General features: G+C 46.9%; 2 protein-coding genes across 5 annotated transcripts in view; one reads left to right on the plus strand and one right to left on the minus strand.

The window, feature by feature from the left end:
* Nucleotides 1–13,622, minus strand: part of si:ch73-103b11.2 (myosin phosphatase Rho-interacting protein) — a 47,300-nt gene extending 33,678 nt beyond the window's left edge. For all 4 annotated transcript variants that reach the window (XM_067244238.1, XM_067244239.1, XM_067244234.1 and 1 more), the window contains exons 1-3: nt 12,689–13,622; nt 9,787–9,864; nt 7,321–7,386 (exon numbers count right to left, since the gene is read on the minus strand). In XM_067244238.1, the coding sequence (XP_067100339.1) occupies nt 7,321–7,386; nt 9,787–9,864; nt 12,689–12,808 (264 nt within the window). In that variant the 5' untranslated portion in view covers nt 12,809–13,622. The remainder of the gene's footprint in view (nt 1–7,320; nt 7,387–9,786; nt 9,865–12,688) is intronic.
* A 1,589-nt stretch (nt 13,623–15,211) lies between these two features.
* On the plus strand, nt 15,212–22,447 carry rsph10b (radial spoke head 10 homolog B). The gene is made up of 18 exons (XM_067244125.1): nt 15,212–15,468; nt 15,554–15,629; nt 15,738–15,806; nt 15,879–16,052; nt 16,170–16,255; nt 16,422–16,542; nt 17,237–17,413; nt 17,518–17,662; nt 17,796–17,932; nt 18,255–18,447; nt 18,982–19,090; nt 19,240–19,325; nt 19,571–19,713; nt 20,013–20,120; nt 20,553–20,735; nt 21,256–21,505; nt 21,687–22,137; nt 22,258–22,447. The coding sequence occupies exons 1-18, from the start codon at nt 15,212–15,214 to the stop codon at nt 22,445–22,447; spliced, it is 2,955 nt and encodes a 984-aa protein (XP_067100226.1).
* Nucleotides 22,448–22,907: the final 460 nt, after the last annotated feature.

Below are 22,907 nucleotides of genomic sequence, written 5' to 3' on the forward strand. Positions count from 1 at the left end.
AGGATGGAAGTGAGAGGGTGGAGGGAAAGAGCGAGAGTACTGGGAAAGCTCAAATGAAGAGAGAGAGAGAGAGAGAGAACGAGAGAGAGAACGAGAGAGCGAGAGAGAACGAGAGAGAGAGGGAGAGCGAGAGAGAGAATGTGGGCTTTCGTTTATCCCAGTCCTCCCTCAGTCTCTCCCACTCTCCACTGTGAGCGGTTGGAAATCAAGTGTGAGAATGAAAGCACTGGGGGGGGGAAAAAACATTAAAAAAGGAACCTGTTGAGGAGCCTGTTGAGGACTTCTCAACACGAGGCACCAGTAAGAAGGACCCCGGGGAAACAGCTGTTCATTTAAACCCTCGATACCGACGACACAACCCACGACACGAAACGGGGCAAGTCGTAGCTACCGAGCTGAGAGTACCGAGCTGAGAGTACCGAGCTGAGAGTACCGAGCTGAGAGTACCGAGCTGAAAGTACCGAGCTGAGAGTACCGAGCTGAGAGTACCGAGCTGAAAGTACCGAGCTGAAAGTACCGAGCTGAGAGTACCGAGCTGAGAGTACCGAGCTGAGAGTACCGAGCTGAGAGTACCGAGCTGAGAGTACCGAGCTGTAGGCTGCCTGAGGCCTGACTCTCCGGGGAGGGGACACTTAGACCCCGCCTGCCAAAGACACTCCAAGCACATCCTGCCTCGTTCCCTGACTGGTGATAATAGCACGGCTGGATGAAAGCATGAAACCATGCTCTCCACAGCTGGCTCCAATCTAGTGGTGTTAGATCTGGGGTTTCTCCCAGGGAAGGCTGACGGAGGAGGGCCGTGTTCGCACGAGGCCCCTCGTAACACGACAGCGACATGTAAGCTACATGTACAATGCTCGTGCACATGAGCTAGAGCAACACGTATGACCCACCTCAATTCGTTTCGACAACAACGGCGATCGAGAGATGCTAGGAGGAAGGGGAGGGAGGGAGGGAGGGAGGGAGGGAGGGAGGGAGGGAGGGAGGGAGGGAGGGAGGGAGGGAGGGAGGGAGGGAGGGAGGGAGGGAGGGAGGGAGGGAGGGAGGGAGGGAGGGAGGGAGGGAGGGAGGGAGGGGTAGACTGAATCGGGCGATTTCCACTTGCATGCCAAGTCTTCGAGTTAGAGTGTGTACGCTGGGCAACAATGATGTTTGATGGGTCACAATTAGCAAAACGTTATTTTTAGACTCATTAGGAAATCGGCCCACGAGTCTCTCCCTCACTAAGTGGAGAGAGGGATGAGGAGTGGAAGGAGAAAGGGAGGGGGAGGGGGTAGTTGAAAGCTCTTAAGAGCTTCAATTAACATGTCCATTCTCTTTCCAAAAGCAAAAACCACAATCCAAGAAGGCTCCGATCTGCTTTCATAACCTACTTATCTTGTCATTTAACAGCAATAACTGTACAGTTTGCGCAAGATTAAGTACAGGGTCCTTACAGCATTTGGACAGATCCGTGTATAGTTAACCCCCTCCTGCTGCTGTGGCCTTTAACGCTTGTGCTGCCTTCGGGTCACATGACCCAAAGGTTCATAACGAACCATCGTTGTGTTTACCCAATTTTACCCAATACAAAAACAAATAATTATCTTTTAACCTTCGCAATGTGTGGGGTCTGAGACAGCCCAACGGTTAAAAGAAAAATGATTCACTTTGTTTTTGTATGCAGTAAAGTTGTCGCAATACGACGGTGGGTCACAATGACCCAAAGGTAACACAAGGGTTAAGCTGAACTCATGGATAAAGTACAGCAGGGCCATATTCAAGTTACCAGTGTCTTCTGCAGTACCAAAAGCTAAAAACAAGACCATAGCTCTGGGTTTCCATAGCAGAGCCAGGACTGGGCTGGGCAGGACTCTGATGAAAGTGTCCAAACAGTGAACCATGGGCTGATAAGATGGCTATCACAGCCACATCCGGGATGACCCCTGTAGCTTCTGTCAGCAGAGGCTAGTGACCAAAGAGCAGAAATCAAAACAGAGGGGAGAGATAGGAGAAAGCTAGGGGAGGCTAGCAGAGTGACAAATGGTTTTACAGAATGCAGACTACCAGTGTGTGAAACTGACAAGGCCTAGGTCCACATGAGGAACTACCTCTAGCACTACAACTACTGCAAAGCGAGTGAGGAAAAGATGGAAGAGAGAGTAGTTAGGTTGTGTGGACGTTACCCACTGGGCAGTGTGGACCTGAGATTAGAGGCCCTGTGAAATGAATGGGTATTCCCATGTTTTTTGCGGCTTTGTGCGACAGGAACAGTGACCCCACTGTAATCCACGGCTGTTTACATTCCAGTAGATGAGTTCCTACTGGTGCCAGGGGTTAAAAAAGGTCTCTCTCGCAGCCAATCCAGCCCACACCAAAACAAGCCTCGCCCATCCCTCACCAGGGCTCTCCAAACAAACGGCAGAAGTCCAACATAGAAAGGCTATCATGGGAGATGTAAACTACCTCCAACTCCTCCATATCGAAACTCTGTCCTCAATCTGCCCTTCCCGCAACCCCCACCCCAAGTGACACACTCCCATCCATCTTCTCGAGATCTCCCCCCATCCCCAGCCCCCCTCCCTCCACCACGGCTGACATGATACAGTCGTTAGTGGTCCTGTTACTGTAGTTTTAATTGAGGGGGAGTCAACTTTCAGTTTGTTCCACTGCTGACTGCAACACCAGTGTACAATCCCTCCCCGTGTCCACGTGACCACAAGAGGTGGTGAGGAAACAACAAAAGGATTTTTGAAACAGTTTAAAAATAGCCCTTGTTTTTTTGTTGCAATCTCTCCTGACGTGTGGCTGATGACTGCAGGCCACAGGTTCTGCAGGTCTAACAGTGTGACTCTCTGGAACAAACATCAAGTCAAGAACAGGGTCAAATTCAAGAGAGCAGCCTGCTTCATTTGACTGCCATCAAAGTAGGCTCCTACCAGAAAGAAACTCAGGTGACTAACATTTTTTTATTTCAAAATTACCTGTATTTGTTGCTTAGTTTCTTTGTGTATTTGGTCAGACATTTGATCCCCCTTTCACTCTCTCTTTCACACAAACAGAACAATGACAGGTTAAAAAAGTCTCACGATGTAACTCAGTAAGTGTCCAGACTTCTCCTATGGTTATTATATCCATGCATACAACCTTCTCAAGAAAAAGAAACACAAACTAAAATATCACAATATTCAAAGCTGTCCTGACTCGAGACAAATCATTGACTCAAAAAATTTCACAATGACCTATGTGCAGATGCATACCGAACGGGGCTATTTTCACCCATGTCACATGACACGGGTCACTTGTAGTGGGTGTTAAGGGCACGCTGCCTCCATCCATTAGGTCACAGGGGGCAGTAGGAGCTAGGTGTTACCACATCAATTTCAGAGTGTCGCTTGTGGGGTTATTAGAGAGTGGGTGTTGACACTGATGACGCTATCGAAGTCTCAGCATGGGCTGAAAAAGGTCCACTGCACTCCCACATACCTGCTTTCTCCACTGTGCGGTAAAGTATATTGCACGTGTGTGTGTGTGTGTGTGTGTGTGTGTGTGTGTGTGTGTATACCGGACGTAACGTGTACTCTGTGTGAGTGTGTGTACTGACTGTGTGCGAGTCTATGAGCATATCTGTGTGCAGAAATTGTTTTATGCTCTCTTTGCTTAAAATAAATTTGAACAGAAACAAAGGGATGTTTGCAGTAGCGTTCCTGACAAGCCTCTGCTCCACTGAGCCAACAAACCCTCCTCCTGTCTGGAAACAGCCGAGTCATCTCTGACGACCCTGCAAGACGCCGCAGGTCTCCAGCCTTCAGACACTCCACACCCTACACAACACCTGTTCCTGACACAGGCCCTGCAGTCAAGCGCTCTCTGTACTGAGAGCTGATCTAACCACACACACACACACACACGTCAGAAACGTCTGCAGCTCAGCACAAACACACAGTCCTCTCTGTCTTCCTTGTCAGAAAGCTGGTGTTGGCGTTTCCTAGCTTCCTACACTAATGGATATGAACGTCAAATATGATGTTGACTATTACATAAAACAGGTATTGAGCAGAAAAAGTAGCCGGGTAGTGTATACAAGTCTTCAATATTTAAAATGAACATTTGATCAACTAAAGGGACAGTTAAAACTTAATCATAGCCTACAGCCCTACACAGTGTGGTCTCACCACCAGAAGGTTCTGTATCAGTGTGAGTTGAATAGACCCCTTAAACACAACAGTTGGAGGGTTAGACTGTGAGAATTCCTGACAAGAGAAAAAAAACCTGGAATCCTACATCAGACACGTCATGGTCAAACATTCACTATGAGCTCTCTGCTGAACAAAGAAACAAAAAGGTGTTGCCTAGGTAACTCCAGCCTGAATTGACTGTCAGCCAGTTAGCTGTAAAACTATGCAATCAACTAGCTTAGCAAGTATCTGGTGGTACTACTACAACCATTTTACTATAATCCTTTATTTTTTTAATAACCTGGGTTATCAGGATATAATCCTTAAGTATGTCTCTTTCTTTAACAGTACATTCAAATGGTTGTGCAACATTGGCCTTGTTTTGAGGCCTCCTGAAGGACCAACACAGCAAAGCACCCTGTTGTTCTGCTGTATTTGCTTTGCATGGCAGAACATATTCTATGTAGGCCAACAAGTCTCTCCCATTCTCTCATTTCTCCCTCCACCCATCCATCTCTCTATACATCCACAGCACCCATTCTCTTTTCCCTCTCCGCTCACCGCTCACCCTCTCTTTCTCTACCCCTCTTCATCCACAAATTTCTCCCCTATTTCATTTACATTTAGTCATTTAGCAGACGCTCTTATCCAGAGCGACTTACAGTAAGTACAGGGACATTCCCCCCGATTACTAGCCCGATTCTCTAACCGCTCAGCCACCTGACTCCCTGACTATTTCACTCCAAGCACCCCAACATCTTTACATTTTCTCTTCTTTCTCTCCCCCCCCCTAACTCCATCATGCAGATAACCTTCTCTCCAAACTACCCATCCCATTGTTATAAACAGTGGTGGTAGGCCTACCCCACACTGAGTAAACCCCCACACATACACAACCCCCTCCTTTCCCCAAGAGCACTGAGTGTGTGTGATCTCTCCCAGGCCCCAGCTAACCCGTTTCCCCCCCGGGTGATGCCACATCCTGCGGGTGTAGACCACAGCCCATCTGGGTCTGGTTAGTCCCAGGGCACAGGGTCCCATAAAACTAGGTTTGGAGAAAGCACACAGGGGCACCTTCTCATCTCTTAACCCCAACCCCATGCTCTCTGGCTGGGGCTCTGATGTGGGATTGAGCCCCTGGGTCTTAGGAGACGTCATGCTTTTTTATTTTTCTACTGCTCCAGAGAGACATCCATGTAGAGCTTTTGGCTGGTATATGTTAACTATAGGTTTAAAGCTAGGATACCATTAACATCATAGGCTATAGGCCCATTGGTTGTCATAGTTACACTGAGTGTTTATGTTTTCTGGCAGTGTGATGTGTTGCTACACTAACTGGTGTCAATGGGATGAAACTGTGCTTATAATGGAATATATACGGGGTATCCTGGAGAGGATCTAGTGTGTCAACGGAGAAATTATCCACATTACATCAATTCTCTCTCCCACACACTCACAGGCCATTAGTTTACAGTAGCCTGTACTCCATAGACTATGAACCTAGTGCAGTAGTATCAGGAAAACATGAAACACGACTGACCAAATGTAGCCAAGAGACTAAGGAGCCACAACTCTTCAAATTGTGTCCTGTATGACCACGGACTGATTATAGATAGCCCTGCCACTAAGCATCGTTTTCACAGCTGAACCCTATAGAAAACAAGGCTTCAAAAACATTATTCACCACTTGAGGTCTACATCTAGAACAGCTGACCCCCCCTCCCTTTGATCCTCCTTTTAGGAACCAGATGAAAAGATGATTAGTGACACTGACTTAGGACAGGAAACAGGAAAGAGAAAACGTCCTCCCTGTTTCGCCTTCCTCTGTATACATCTCGTCCGCCTCCACGGTCTCTGACACCTCTCCCTCTGTACTGTACTTTCCAATGACAGTTAGGTCATCACTGTGCCACGTTTTAACCCTTTGACTGTGATAAGTAGACAGATTAATCAGCAACATGTAGCCTGACATTGGTTCTTGTGACAAAAGAGATGTTGACGTTAATTTCATACATCGAAGGACGGACGCTGACATTAGGTATTCACATGTGACAGGTTCCTGTAGAAGGAAATGAATTCTCGACAATCCTTTGGAGCTGTGGAACAAGTTATCCACCCACATAACGCCAACACACACACACACACATTGAACTGAATAGCCCTCATCCCACTGTTATATAAAGGTACTCAGTATCTCACCAGCAAAGGGTGCACAGAGAGAGACAAGTGTTCTTTCAGCCAATGGGCTTCCACCTCTCACACAGAAAAAACATTGCTGGTTCAAACAGCCTCGCTTTTCAAGCTTCTGGATTATACAAATATAGACCAATCAATACAACCTGCCTCCACTCTGCATCTTGTTTGAATGTTAAGTGCTAGCCATGAGAAGGCTGTGTACAACTGATACAGAACTGTATAGTGTATTCAAAAACACAATAAGTGGTTCCAAGATGATATCTCACTTGGCCTTGCTCAGAAAGTTTTTGGCACTGATAAGTAGTTGGTGAGGGGGAAACTTACACAAGACGTATTAACAGTTTAAACAAACACACGTGGAGGTCCTCGTGTACTGTAGCCTACTACACCTGACTTCTCACAATCTCACTGACATGTGGCGTCACTTCATTCCTTCTTTAGCACCTCACGCCCAGCCAGTTAGCATAGCGCTTAGCATGTTAGCGCGATGCTAGCTAGCTAGCTAGCAGGGCTGTCTGGCTGGGGTGACAGGTCTTGTTGACAGTGTGGTGACAGGATGGCTCAGTGGCCACAAGCCAATCTGACACATTCTGCAGGTAGGCCTCAAGAGTGACAGATTGCCACTCCACTTACACACCAAACACGATAGGCATGTCCACCTTGACTCACATAATAAACATGTACACAACATTTCTATTGTTTTGTTGTTTGAATGAGTTGTAAGTTACGAGCCATTCTCTTCCTTTGATGAGCTCTGGGCAAACAGCTCCAGTTATAAAACCTTCACGGCAAGGGATTCTCTCGTAAACAATGGACAAAACAATCGTAAAGTCAGCTTAGAGTTGTAGTAATTCAAATTGGAGCTCATTGCCAAACTGCAGATGGTGACAAGCACTCATGAGTGTTTATCGCTAGCCAAACTATCCCAGAGCTAAGCAAGCTACACAACAAGGAAGCTTTTACTCACCATCTCATCCAGGGCATAGCGCAGTAACCCATGCTCATACAGGATGAAGAACCGTCTCTGCCATTTCTGTTAAAAGACAGAGCCATAGAAAGAAGGTGGATTTAGTAACATTTGCTTTGTTCATTATTTACCACAACAACAACAACAACAAAACATGGCAAAGCTTACTATGATTGTAACTGTGTCCTGTAGACAAAAGTTTGATATACAACAGATCCTAGGCTTGGAGCATAATGGGTGGTAACGAGACACTGTACAACTGACAGGGTTTACTACGGCTTACAGTAACAGCTCCCTTCTCCCGAGGCTGATGTTGCAGATGGGCTTGTGACTCAGCGGCCTAGATCCTACACCGAGGACTGAGCCAAAACTCTCACACTGACACGCACACTGCAGCAGTTTAACCCTTAGGGCCATGCAGCATCCAATACGCTGGCCTGGCTCAGTTTCAGCATATGCCAGATACTAAACCTTGAATGATTTGCTGGACTATGTCCTCACCTCCCATGAGTCACTTCAAAATATTAAACATCCATTACCAGCATTGTGATAACCCCCTGACCTGATGAGTCTTCCAGGAAGATCATCCCCACCCCCCCCCCCTCAGACAAAAGCGCTTGGAGCCCCAGAAACAGTGAAACTGTTTCAGTACGGCGTGTGCTACCCGTGGGAGGCTGGCTTGTGCAAACAAACTAGATGGGAGATGAGAGAGGAGCAAATATTCTGCTGGGTTCTCCATGGAACACAGGACAGTAAGCCAATCCTGGATGACAAGCACATCAATCCATAGCCAAAACATACAAAACCTCCAGTACATAGATTGCTAGGCTCTTGCAGTTCTCTCAATTCCTTCTACTCCCATTTCTAAACAACGTAAACAAAGCATCCATCCTGGATGGATGGATGGTAAACAAAGCAATGGAACTCATTTCAGATGAGGTAAAAGTCTACCTCGTTTCAGAGAATAACATATTCTGAATCTCTCAGCCCACACCCATCAACGACCCCTCCTTCCCCTAATGCACGGGTCCGTCCTGGTGTTGTGTTACCAGCCTCCGTGTTCTGCCGAGACCCATCAATAAAAGATGAGAAAGTGCTTTGTGATCTACGAGGCATCAGGGGCCCAGAACGGGGAGGGCGTTAGTTGTCCTCTGATGTGCCCTGAGTTGAAGGACGTTCATATGGGCCTGGTTATTCAGCAGGGCCATTAAGAGGTTGATATAGAGCTCACAAGGGTCCACTGATATAAGATGTTAAAGCTCCTTGATGAGGTTGGGAGGGTGAAAGAGAGAGCAGACTCTAAAGAGCTATTACACTCAACACCTAACGTAGGGAGTGGGGGACTAGCATTAAGAAGGATCTCACCACAAGGCCTCTGGCCCATCCGTCGGATATACGTTTTGTTTTGTGTTTTACATATACGCTTTTCTGATTGGCTCTTTGGGATGTTAAATCCTCATGGAGCTCCAAATAAATCACAGTACCATGGTTCAACAACCCTTTCTATTCGCAGAACAGCTTGAAACCCCAACTCAACACCAGCAGTCAGCCCAGTGTTTATTTACCCCACAGAACAAAAGTGCATGTGAGCCCAGCACTGACAGAAATAGTGCATTTGGGGGGTGTTGACAGCAGAGGCGGCCGGAGGCTGCAGAGATGCTATGTGCCCATATGGAAGCCATCAGGGGGGGGGCTGTGAGAACCCAGAATTTTCCCACTCCTCCTCAACATCCTCCCTCGGCCTCTTTCAGGACGCTCCCTCCCTCCGTCGTATCATTTCATATCAGGGCCGAGGGGAGGAAGTGGTTCTGCTGTGGGAGCACCCACCCCCCTCTCCCCCTCCCCCCTCACTGTAACCTCCCCATGAGACCGTCCACCAAGAGATAGAGTCAATATTATCCTCATTAGCTCCTGAGAAAGTGAGCTGGAGGGGGGGAAGGGGGGCTTATTCTAAAGCAAACCAGCCTCCCACAGGAAGCGGCCATGGACAGTAGTATCCCAGATCCATCAGGGCCGGGTGGAGCTGGGATTGAAAGGGGCCTGTAATGTGCCACTATACACAGAATAGAAACGTTTACTGAGTAGAATTAAGTGAAAGGGTGCACAACACATCCAGAACATCAAGTTTACCTGAGTCAGCTGGAGCGTGTATGTTGACTTGATTTAAGAACCTACCGGTACTAAGATTGTAGTCCAGAAAATGTATTCTGATTTAAAATCTGTTGCAGTGTTTCAATCTGCAAAGCTAATGCTCACTAGTACTGACCTTTGAAAGGGAAGGAATCAATCTGCACACTGATATTTTCTTCTTTAAAAATACCAAATTGTTTACGGTTATTGTTGGCAGATTATCAGACTAATCATTTCAAGATAAAATCTTGAATGAATTGTTCTCCACAGTTAAAACAGGTTGGTGGGTGCGTGTGTGTGTGTTTCATAACCCAGAGCAGAGGTGAGATCACTTACCCGAGATCTGTGCAAGGGATTGTCGAAGTTTGTCCCCTCTGGGGCAAGCAGCAACCAGCCTCCATATATAGGGTTAGCCTGATGGCGGAGGGACAAAAGCAGTTACAGATGGCTGACATAAACCCCCAACACTGTGGATGCAACGTGTACATTAGATACAGGATCAATAAAAGGGATAATGTTTGCTAAGTCACTCTGGATCAGAGAGCATATACATTAACTATTGAGGTCCACACTGAGTGATATAATATTATATCTACAAAGCTGCCTTTTTCTATTAATAAAATAGTCCTGTGTTTGATGCTGTGAATAAAATTTAAAAAGCTAGCTGGGTCGTGCTTGTCTATGTTAGATAGCTGTGTATGTTGTAGTCAGGCCTACACTGTTTGGCTGCATTCCAGAGCGCCATGCTAACCTGTACTGCCTGGGAAAAAATGAAAACCTTACACACACGTGATTGTTTTCCCTCTGATCCCGTAAGTGGGTGGGTCAAAGGGTGTAGGGAGCGAGAGGAGAGGAGAAACCAAGCTTTTCCACCATCACTCAAGCTTTGCTGTGAAAATTGTACTTGGTTTTGGTTTAATAACTCCTGCTCTGTACTAGGACATGCTCTCTGGCTGCTTTATGTAACACCACAAACCTGAGCTCTGTGAGCTACAACTTGATCTGCAGGGATTGGTATGAGTGTGGGATAATAACTGCATGGAGTTGGATACTTTGGCTGTTTTGTCTGGCTAGCGCTTACACCTAAATACCTAAACAAACAAATTGGCTTATGTAAAGTACTCAGCTATAATTCCATGTCCACATCTTTCTGCTTGTGGAAAACCATAAACACGGACAGCTTCCTTGTGCAGTCAAGATGTCAACATATTCCTCTCATGCACTCCCAAGTCAGAAGCTCATTCTGTCGATGTTCACTTGTAATCCACGGTAAGCCTACTTTCTCTCTGATTACCATGTCTTTGCAGGACAGTATGTTGCTTGGATTAGCATGAAGGTATGATCACAGCGCTGGCTAGCAACACTTGGACGCGTCTACTGAGGGCCCGAAGCACCAGTGACGTGACCCAACCCTGGCACAGCATCGCTAACCTTTCCTATACACACACACGCATGTCTGAGTGCTGATATGCTTAAATATTGATACTGGGGCCCTGGTAACCATCTTGGGACACAGTGGGGGGTTCATGGAGAGCAGGATTCCATCTGACAGTTCAGTTTAAGCCTCTACTTATATGATAACGCCACCGAGGAGAGAGCAGTCGGGGTGGGGGGCTCAGATGGATCTGGAGGAATGTCATTTCCATTCCCTGATGAGAGAGAGTGGAGGGTTAAAGTGTGGGGAGGGGGGTGGAGGAGAACGAGAGAGAGCGAGAGCGAGAGAGAGAGACAGAGATAGAGAGCGAGAGAGAGAGAGACAGGGCAAGGCCGGGAACAGAAAGGGCTCATCTCTCCTCACATGGCCAGACGGGGGGCCCAGTGGCACATTCTCCAGGGACAGAACCGGCAAGGCAGATCTAGGTCAGCTTTTACCCTTCAATGGTTAAATGCAGTCATTTGTGAGTGCATGTGTGTGTTTGTGAGGGATAGAAGAAAAGAGACAGAGAGAAAAAGAAAGAGAGACAAAAGGCAGAGAAAGAGAGAGAGACAGAGAGAGACAAATACTGTGTAGTAGTGCTCATTTCACAACTCCCTCATCCCCTCTCCATCCTAATGACGATGTAATACTGCACTGAGGGTTAGCGGTGGTGAGGGGGAGGGAAAATACTGAGGGAATGACAAAAGCTTCCACTGAAAATATGTTTGGAATGAGACATACTGAGCAGAAGTATTCTGTCTGCTGCAGCTGGGTTCTGAGCTAACTAGCCCTGTGTCTGACAGCAAAGCTCCTGCTGGGAGTCCAGCCTATTAACTCAGAAATGATAACACATACATCAAACATTGTGCAGAGTATGACAACAGGCTAAACCTCAATGTTATTTTTAACCAGGGAGGGAGGGAGCTCATCATATGATGTGCAATGCTTTGTAATACGCACCACCCTTCTTTTTTTATAGATCACCTGCACTGGAAAACAACCAACACCTCGAGACATCAAGCCAAAAAAAACATTTTGTCTTTCTCTTCCCTTCTTTAAGTGTGAGCTTGGGTAAAAGGGAGAGAGAGGGAGGGAGAGAGAGCGGGGAGGGGGAGAGTGAAAGGACGGCAGAGTCCTCGAATGTGACTAAAGGACCCCCTGCCTTTAAACAGCTTAGTAAAGCCGTCTTAGTAACGATAGTGAAAGTCAGCATAGTTCAGTCTAACGTTTGGCATTTCATGCCAAACATCCCCTGTGCTAGAGACAGACAGGACTGTAAAGGGATGCATGGTCAAGGTTCACCTGGCAGCCATGATGCTTCTAATAGTCCTTTGGGGAGTAGAAGCCATGATTATTATGCTTTTAAAAGGACTTTAGTTACTTAAATGATTCAATGTGTCTGTGCAGTCACTCCAATGATAATTCTCACCTGTACCAATTAGGTTCACCCATTGCTAAGCCTGACTGCACAAATACAAATAAAAAATGCTGAGATAGTAAACCTGGGCAAAAGCACCTTTGACATACACAGGTGTGACACTGACATAATGGCATATTCAAGAGTAATGACTCAGAGTTGAGATAACTGTTGGCATACGCGTGGGCCATATAGCTAATTACACCAAATCAACCAAACCTTTAAACCTGACAGTTTATATTTGATGATGTCAAGCTCAATAAACGGAATCGTCAGCCATAGTCTCTATACACACTCATCAGGGATTAGTCAGCGGAATGATAGGGCGGAATGAAAGAAAAAGTTTATGAAAGAATGACATGTTAGTTTGGTTTATACATGCATAATCGTCAGTATCTAATTACCTGGTTTAAATCCTCGTCGTTCAATAAATGAGATTCTCTCGGTTTAAAACAGTTCTGACATTTACTTTTGTTGAAAATATTGGCTTGGAATTTCCGACAGGGATTGTCTTTTGAGGACATGGTTGACGGACACAGGTGCCAACAGAAAGGTAAATGACCAGAGTTCCCTTTTTCAAACTGCGCAATCCAATGTGTGTGATTTCTAGGTCGCTTTCAACAGCTGTGGAACACTGCTCTATCCACTAGTCCAACATACCAACATAAAACACATTCAAAAGCCCGATATGGGAGGTCTTGGGGAGAAAAAATGCCCAGAAAAACTTTCAAAAGACCACCCCACTATTCCTGAGAGGCTTGGTGAAAGTCTTCCAGTAACGGCATTCAAAACGGATCGTCTTCTTGGCTATCAGTTTAACACAGCGAATCTCGTTAAAATCGACTAATGCCTACAAGTAACGGGCAAAGGAATTAAGTAATATCAATGATCGTAATCATCTTGCTGCTCGCGAGGTACCTCCCACGGCTCAGCTGGTGGAGCTATTGCAATAACTTTTGGCTCACAGGCTGGTTTACATCGAAGTTGGTAATATCGATGAGAATCCACACAATTTACTTGCGTTCCTTCTTGGTTAGTCCTTCACGAACATTTTGGCATCCGAAAAATCAAATACAGGTGACAATTCGGCCGGCCTCTTGCTTTGCGTGGGTCCCGTGAGGCTCCATGGCAGAGGCACGGCACAATATTAGAGTTACAGTTTCACCTATATTTCAACCAAGTCCAAGTGGTTTTACGGATTGCATTGCAGCTCAGTCCGTCCGATTGACGCTCGTTGTTCTCTTCAGGGTGAAACTCCGCGATTACACTGACCTAACTTTGCAAAACAGTCCTTGGTCATGCCTTTAGAGTGCTACGTCTGTAGCAACATAGTACGCAAGCTGCTGGAAACGTTCTTAGGCTGATATTTAGCGAAAAGCCACGGGGAGCCAGTCAGTTGAGAGGAGAGGAGGTACACAAAACGACAGAGCGAATGACTGCCAGCTTTTTCAACCAATGAGAAAAAGGCGCACGCCTCCTGATGAAACCGCAATAATATGCATCCAATAACAACCATCAGAAACCGCTGCCAATTTGGATCATGATAGGTGGGCAAGCAGTCAAAGGTTTTCCACTATCAACTAAACTGAAATTATGTGCACGTAACATTATTGAATAACCTTCCCAATGGCTAAAGAGGAAACCTATTGCTTTCAAGTTCACTTTCAATACTTATTGTAAAGTGTCTGGTCTGAAGCCTACCTGTTTAATCAAATGCAAGTGAGCGCCCTCGTGTGGTTATTTGTTTACTTAGGCAGTGAAATAAAATAATGACCCACACTGTGATGCACCCAAGAGGTATGTCTTTACACAGTACTTAGCTTCATCATTCATATCAATCACGATAATCAATTGTTTTTGGAAAACCGTTACCCTTGAACCCCAGCGTCCAACAAGTCTACTGGTGTGTGCAGTATAACTAAGGGGATTTTAGGATCAGCCATCCTATTAACCTTAAAACTTCAATAAATCAAAGCCATGCGCTCTAACCCAGAATCTCTTAAAATGTACCTATCCCCCATCACTAATCAACAGATTAATGGATGAGATTGAATTGTGTTGAGAAGCACCATTTGCATATCTGAGGGTTGAGGATCCACAATGTTTTATAATTCCCTTCCTCAAACTACAGTGGTGTCCTGGTATCACTGTCTCTTTAATGCTTACTATGAGCAATTTCAAGTATCAAAAAGAAGTCAATGAGATTGTGAAGAGAAAACACTCTAAATCCTGAAAGACTTGAAGTATGACTGTCTTGAAGGTTTTGTGAGGTGAATACAGGCACAGTGTTCATGCATGCAGGCCTGTGGTTGTCTAGGGTAGTCTGGGGTTTCCTTGACAGAGCCAGGAACCTTTTGAACAATCATGTTGGAGACCACAACACATATATCTCCTTGTCTTTCAAGAATTCCCCTTGACCGTTTCTCAGGGGAAGCATTCTTGTGGTTGCACGAAGCCATGTCAGCCAGTTTGCAGTGTGTTTTATACCGATAAGGTTTTTCCAAATTCTTCCAAGCACTGGTTTCCACAAATAAAATTGTGTTCTTTTCCATACTCTTTTTTTAAAGAGTAGCTCATTGTAGCCTAGACCCATGTATTGGCCACAAGAGGGCGTGCTTCGTTCATGTTCAGATTAGTGTGGCAAAATGTGCCCAAAACAAACATAAGCCTATATTTGTGAGAGATACGCTTCAGGGAAGTCAAGATTAGCCATGGCGAAAACCAGAGAGACAATACAAAATATTTAAGCGACGTTTGTAAGCGTAGGCTACTTGACTTTGGTTCAAACAAATAATAACCTAAAGTCAACGGGTTTTTGGACCCAACGTTGACCCCATGTCAGGAGTGTCCCTAGCAACCAACTTCTTTGTTGCTATAGAGAAGATGTTTACGGAAAAGGGTCGTCTGTAACTGTAAGTGGTGAAAAAATGGCAAAAGGGGACAAAAAGAAGAAAGTTGAAAAGAACACACCGGAAATATCTCTCAGTAAACTGTTGGTAAATAGCTTCACCACTAGTGATGAATGGGAGCCGCAGGTTCTTGACCATGAATCCGAACAGGAGTCAAACACCGATCTGATGACAGCGTCATTCTCATCCCAGCCACCGCTCACGGACCAACATCTGGAGAGAAGTGACTATGAATTTCATGAGGTGCAAATTCTTCACAACCTCATCATTCAAAGGTGAGTCGTCAGTCTATCTTATAGACATTTCTAATCGATTAATAAAAAAGTGTAAGCCAAAAAAAAACAAAAAAAACATTCACAGGTACGAGGGGGAGATGGATAGAGACCAGTTCCACGGTGAAGGGGTCGCATACTTTCACGGAGGACATGTTTACAAGGTAGCCTGCTGTAGCCAGCTAACTTGACTGTGACGTTTTCGTTAATGTTCCTCCATGAAAACCCTGAACAGAATCCATTATCAAATTAAACAAATTCTCATATCCCAGGGCAGTTTTTCAGAGGGTCTTATGCACGGCCGAGGAACCTACACATGGGCAGATAGAGTGAAATATGAGGTAGGCTTGACTCACTTTTTCCCCCTTTACTGTGAAGAGACAATTCTGAGCGCTTCCATCATACTCTCACAGGGGGAGTTTGCGTCCAACGTGCCCCAGGGTTATGGCATCTACACCTGGCTGGACAGCAGCTCCTATGAAGGGGAAGTCTTCAATGGCATCCGTCATGGTGTGGGAACCTACAGCTGTGCCACTGCCTCAGTGGTCTACAGAGGTCAATGGCACCACGGCAAGAGACATGGAAAAGTAACAATCTGTACACCATAATTGATCAATTCCATTTATGAAATAAAACATTCTCGTATCTAGGTTTATATTGATAGTTGTGTGGCATGAACCGTTGACTGTGTATCTGTGTACCAGGGCACCATATACTATAACCAGGAGTCCTCTTCCTGGTATGAAGGAGACTGGGTCAGTAACAGCAGAGAGGGATGGGGGGTGAGATGGTGAGATGGACTTCAGCTTTCAGATGTCAAATTCAAAACATATTCACTAGCCAGCCTACGCTTTTCTTCATCTTTGCAGTCCATGTGATGTTTCCAAGTATTCTGCATTTCCCTCCAGGCATGAGTAGATAATGCAGGTGTGTGTGGGTGTGCTCTGTCTTGGCAGCTACCTGTCAGGAAACACATACGAGGGGCAGTGGAAGAACAACCTCAGACACGGAGAAGGCAGGATGGACTGGCTCCAGCTAGGCCAGCGCTACAGTGGTACCTGGGAGAATGGTATCCAGGTGGGATGCACCAGTATACCACTGTGCTATCAGTATAGCACATGACTGTACATTTACATTTAGTCATTTAGCAGACGCTCTTATCCAGAGCGACTTACAGTAAGTACAGGGACATTCCCCCCGAGGCAAGTAGGGTGAAGTGCCTTGCCCAAGGACACAACGTCATTTGGCACGGACGGGAATCGAACTGGAAACCTTCTGATTACTAGCCCGCTTCCCTAACCGCTCAGCCACCTGACTCCTCCCGTCACTGTAGTGACGTGGGGTAGACACAGTAGATTTTGGAACTTGGTTATGTGTTAAGTGTTAAATAAGTTGTGAAATTCTTATTAATCTGGGTGACCAGCACCAGTTCCCTTCAGACTCAGTTGGAAATGAGACTAGAAAGCTTCCTACATGTGCAGCCACACTTCATTTAGCTGGTTAGTTAGGAGTCAGATGGCTGAGCGGTTAGGGAATCGGGCTAGTAATCCGAAGGTTGCCAGTTCGATTCCCGGTCATGCAAACTGACGTTGTGTCCTTAGGCAAGGCACTTCACCCTACTTGCCTCGGGGGAATGTACCTGTACTTACTGTAAGTCGCTCTGGATAAGAGCGTCTGCTAAATGACTAAATGTAAATGTAATGTAGTTAGTGTGGTTATATCGTATGTGTTGGAGTCAGTCATCTCACACGCTCTCCTGCTTGTCTCTCAGCATGGCCAAGGGACACACACCTGGTTCCTGAAGCGTGTGCATGGCTCCCAGTACCCTCTGAGGAACGAGTACCAGGGGCTGTTTGTTCAGGGTCTGCGTCACGGAGAGGGCAGCTTTTACTATGCCAGCGGCGCTCTTTACCAGGGCCAGTGGAAGGGCAACAAAAAGCATGGACAGGTGTGACTGAAATCAAACACACTCAAAGTCACAGGTACAACGTTTAATGTGACCTTGTTGAATACATCGTTCATAGATCAGATACGTTCTTCTGTGTTGTACAGGGAAAGTTCATATTCAAGAACGGCCGGGTGTTTGAGGGGGAGTTTGTGGACGATCACATGGCGGAGTTCCCTGCGTTTCGCCTAGATGGCTGCAAGACCCCAGACCTGAGGGGAATTAGAACACACACACCCCTGCTGGAGGACGGTAAGACACGATTTACTTAGCTGTACAGACCCTTCAGTTTAACCGTCACTAAAGCCCCTAAATTACAATTTGTTGTTATATGTATGTGCTGTACAATGCATACTGTAAGCTGTGTGTGTTGGTTGTGTTGGAGGGACCTCCCCCAGGAGGGGTCTAGAGCTAGATGGTGGGGATAGTGCCTCTACTGTGCTGGGGCCAGACATGGCTCTGGACATCACCACCCTACTGGAGAAGTTTCCGGAAAGCCGCAGAGGCATGGAGCTCAAACAGGTCTGTCCAGTCGCATGGTCAGAGGAAACCGTACACCGTCAGATCTTACATTTACATTACAAGTCATTTAACAGACGCTCTTATCCAGAGTACAGGGTCTTATCTAAGTACAGGGACATTCCCCCGAGGCAAGTAGGGTGAAGTGCCTTGCCCAAGGACACAACGTCATTTGGCACGGCCGGGAATCGAACTGGCAACCTTCAGATGACTAGCCCGATTCCCTAACCGCTCAGCCACCTGACTCTCTTAAGTAAACACATAACCTGCATCCACCCTCGTGTCGACCTCTTCCTCCTCCGTGTTTCCCCCTGCTCTCCCCCAGGTGGAGTTTGCGGTGCTGCGTCACATCACGGAGCTGCGCTCCATCTACACCTTCTACAGCAGCTTAGGCCACGCCCCCTCCCCTGACAACACCTTCCTGCTCTCCCGCCTGCAGCTGTGGCGTCTGCTGAAGGACTGCAGCACGCACCCCGGCGCCATTACCCTCGCACAGGTGGACCGCTGCATCGCTGGAGGTGAGGCCTACTGAGAATAAGGGTTGAACCTGATGTTACACGTACTCTAGTGTTAGGTCTGATAATCCATACTAGCAGGGCTAATGATTGGTCATCTACAACTCTGGCTCGGGTTAACTGTTACATTGCTGGAGGTGAGGCCTGCTTATAAGAGGGTTATGGTTTAGATAAGGTCACTGCTTGGAAACAGCATGGCTGGTAATCACATTGCTGGAGGTGAGGCCTAATGATGATAAGGTTACTGTTACATGCCCACTGTTTACATTTAGTCATTTAGCAGACGCTCTTATCCAGAGCGACTTACAGTAAGTACAGGGACATTCCCCCCGAGGCAAGTAGGGTGAAGTGCCTTGCCCAAGGACACAACGTCATTTGGCACAGCCGGGAATCAACCTTCAGATTACTAGCCCGATTCTCTAACCGCTCAGCCACTTGACTCCCTGTTTACCATTCCTCTTGTGCAGTTATTCCCATGAGGAGTATTGAAGACAAAGGATCACTCAGCTCTTTCTGCGTTGTGATCTTGTGTTCCAGAGGATGTTTCTGCAGAGGAGGTCCACTTGCCCTTCTCCACCATGCTCCTCAGGAAGTTCCTCAGCAGTGTGGTTGTTCTCGCCTACCACACCTACCACAAGGACTTGGAGTAAGCCTGACCTAGTCTTTTTTTGTTGCTAGAACCATTTCACAAATGAGTTGTGAACTATTTAATATTTCAAGTACATGTTCCAGGAAATCCATAGATGTTCAGAGCACCCTCAGAGTATGACACGCCTGTCTCCCTCTCTGTCCCAGGACCTCTGGGAACACTCCGGTGTTGGTCTCCTGCTTCTCCAAACTGATGAATGAGGACATCATCCCCAACGCAAAGACTGTGAAAGGTAGACACACACCCACACACACACCTACACACACACACCTACACACACACACCCACACACACACCTACACACACACCCACCCACCCACACACCTACACACACACACACCTACACACACACACACCCACCCACACACACACCTACACACACACACCTACACACACACACACACACACACCTACACACACACACCTACACACCCACACACACACCCACACACCTAAACATGACTCCTCCCCTCTCAGGGCTCTTGTTCAGCCACCCTGTGCGAGCGGTGGTAGCTGCAAACTACATCCAGAGATGCTGGGAGATCTACCAGGCCTTCTGCAAGCCCCAGCCCACAGCAGACTCCACCATGACGACCAGAGACTTCATATTGATGTTCAAGGTACTGGGAAGTCATTTCAGTGAAGTACAATAGGAGTATGTGTGTGATACAAATAAACAGACATGGCAAAAGTACACACATCCTTCACTCAAGTATAAGTACAGATACTCATGTTTAAAGGAGGACTTTTCGCAAAACCTTTTTTTGAAAATATTTGTTCAACCTTTCGGAAGAAAAAAATAAGTAAAGTACTTATACCAGAAAAATCTACTTAAGTACAGTAACAAAGTATTTGTACTTCGTTACTTCCCATCTCTGCAAATAAAGTAGTAACCATCTTGTCTTCATGATTCCACTAGGAACTAGCTCTGTTTGATGCACAGCTGACCACCAGGAGACTGCTGGAGGTCATCTCCACAGACACTCCTGTTGTGTTCCACCAGGAACACTATAACCTGGATCTGGAGGTCAGTCACACTGTCATTCTCTACCTTGGTAGATACTTATGAATCTACTAACATTTACAGTGTCAATGCCCCCATTCAAACCATCAGGCAATACTGGGGTTAACCAAACATGTAGGATCAGTAAATTACCATTACATTTAGTCATTTAGCAGACGCTCTTATCCAGAGCGACTTACAGTAAGTACAGGGACATTCCCCCGAGGCAAGTAGGGTGAAGTGCCTTGCCAATGTTGTTTTTTGCACGGCCGGGAATCGAAACAGCAACCTTCTGAGTAATAGCCCGATTCCCTTACTGCTCAGCCATCTGAGATCTCATCGTCATTCTGTCCAGCCTGGATCACTTCCAACCTACAAGCAGATGGTTCCACTGCTGATTCACTATTGTGATTATGTTACTTCTCTTGACCTCGTGCTGAATCCTCTCTACCGTAGATGACGTTCCTGGAGTTCTTCGAGGTGCTCTTGGGCTGTGCCGAGGTCAAAGGTCACCTGGTTGAAGACTGTGGGACAGAGGGGGTGGCCGAGCCAGGCCCCCCGCCCAACACCTGGAGGGGCACCCCAGTGGAGGACCCCAGAGAGAATCCCCTGCATACCACAAAGAGACCCTCAACCACGGTCAGACTCTTTTGCACCCCTGACATGGGCGGCGCTAGGGAGGGGCTAGCAGGTGCTTCAGCACTCCCAAGAAAGACCAAAGCCCCTCGATAGCACCCCCAAAAATAATTTCGGGAAAATCCGATCGGACAATCGGATGTTAATTGTACGGAGTTTGACACGGAGCAGTACGCTGATGCGTTTGCCGCGGATGCAGACGGCAGCTAGCACAACTGAAGTTCCTTTCAAATTAGCATCAGGACCAAGTTTTGCTCATTTATTAATAGTATTTTATATATATATGTCAATGACAGCACCCCCTCAGCACCTGCATTAAAAATGATCTGGCGCCGCCCCTGACCCCTACCATTCCCATCTGATGTGCTTGTACTCTTACTCGGGTGCATCCACTCTTGAAGTGGGATAAGTGATGCAGTAAGGTCTACAGTGCTACAGAAAACAATCATCTTTGGATTCTTGTATTGATGTCAATCATTGAATCAACCACCCAGCTAGTCAATACATTTGCTGTTCCTTCCAGACTGGAGCTCTTGTGAATAATTCCAACCCCAACACCTCCCCATCCAGCCCCAAGTCAACCGAGGTGGGTCACACGCGAGGGCATGGCTCCCTCCCAGAAGCCAGCCTAATGTTACTTCTGCTGCTAGAGGCTGTTTGTTTCTTCCTGAAGGTGGGGAAGTCCAAGGAGGTGTTGCAGACGTCCACTCTTGAGGGTCTGGAGCCCAGGTACAGTCCCAGGCCTGAAGGCAAGCTCACATCTGAGACCGGAGGTTTGTACTCTACCCCTTGCTACATACACATTGCTATGCCTTTCTACATATCTGGACTGTGTTTCTGTGACTGTACTTCCTGCTTCTCACATAGCCTCACATCCTGTGATGGGTCTTCACAGGTCTCAGGATGTAACCATACTGTGGCTGGATGGTTGTGTGTGTGTGTGTGTGTTTGTAGAGCTAGCCGGTGGCTCTGCAACTCTATCGTCGGTCACTGAGAGGAGAGACGAGGGTTCTAGTGGTGCTGCAGGGGTCAGCCCTGGGTCGGGTATAGAGACCAACCTATCCTCCCGCCCTCCTCATCCCAACAGCACAGGTCTTCTGCCTGCCTCCACAGACACACCCATGATCTTAATATCTCAGAGTTATTTCACTCACATGTCTGACAGTGATGTCATGCCTCCAGAGCCAAGTGAGGACAGGTGGGCGGCAGTGGTGGTTGCCGGGGGCGAGGGCCCGGGGGAGGGGGAGCTGGAAGCCTGGGTCCAGAGAACCCAGCAGTTCTTCAGCCAGGTGTTCTACCCGGCGTACGACCGCAGCCTGCTGCTGAACAGGGAGGTGCAGGAGCACCGGCTACGGCAGGCTGCCTGCGCTCGCATCAACCTGGCCAAGGCTAAGGAGAGGGCCCGGTAAGCATATGCCCAGGCAGGCTAAAGACCTCTCTAGGGATGCTGGAATGTGTGACCGTTTGAGAGCAAGAAAAACCTGTTGTAGCATGACAAGTCACAAGTGTACCTCTACTGCCCCAGGCTGAGGGAAGTGTGGGAGGCCGAGGAGGAGGAGAGACGGCGGGAGGAGGAAGAGGACGAGGAGGCAGAGAGAGACGGTGTGGAGGATGAACCAAACCCCTCGCCTCAAGCCACCCCCGTGGCCTCCGCCACTTCCGTAGCAGTCATGAAACAGCCCCCCGCTGCCGCAGCAAAGAAGAAGAAGAAATAGACCCCAGATGGATCCTGGTGCTGTACTCTGCATAGGGAGGGCTGGGATTGCTCTCCTATGGAACCACTGGTTATCCACTGGCTCTAGACAGTTAGCTTGTACACATTTTGTAGCTCAACATGCATGTTAACAAGGAACTCTGCTTTATGATAGCTGGATCAGTGTTGTTGCTAGATGCTATAAAATAAAATCTTTAAAGTGAAATGAATAATTATAAATGTCAAAGGAGATATTTGTTTGAAAACTTTATTTACAGAACTAATGTAATTCTTGAACCATTACACTCTGTACTTCATCAAGCTCAGTAAAAAATCTAATTTCTTTAAAAGGGATACATATAAAACGAGCATTATTTCCAAAGTACTTTTCCACTGGTGAAAATAAAGAAAATCCACAAAACAGGTCTCAAAGAAGAGCTTAAAAACAAGTAACAAGTAACATCTAGAATGTTGAAAAAGAC

Source organism: Osmerus mordax, chromosome 10 (assembly GCF_038355195.1).
Source record: "Osmerus mordax isolate fOsmMor3 chromosome 10, fOsmMor3.pri, whole genome shotgun sequence".
Lineage (NCBI taxonomy): Eukaryota > Metazoa > Chordata > Actinopteri > Osmeriformes > Osmeridae > Osmerus > Osmerus mordax.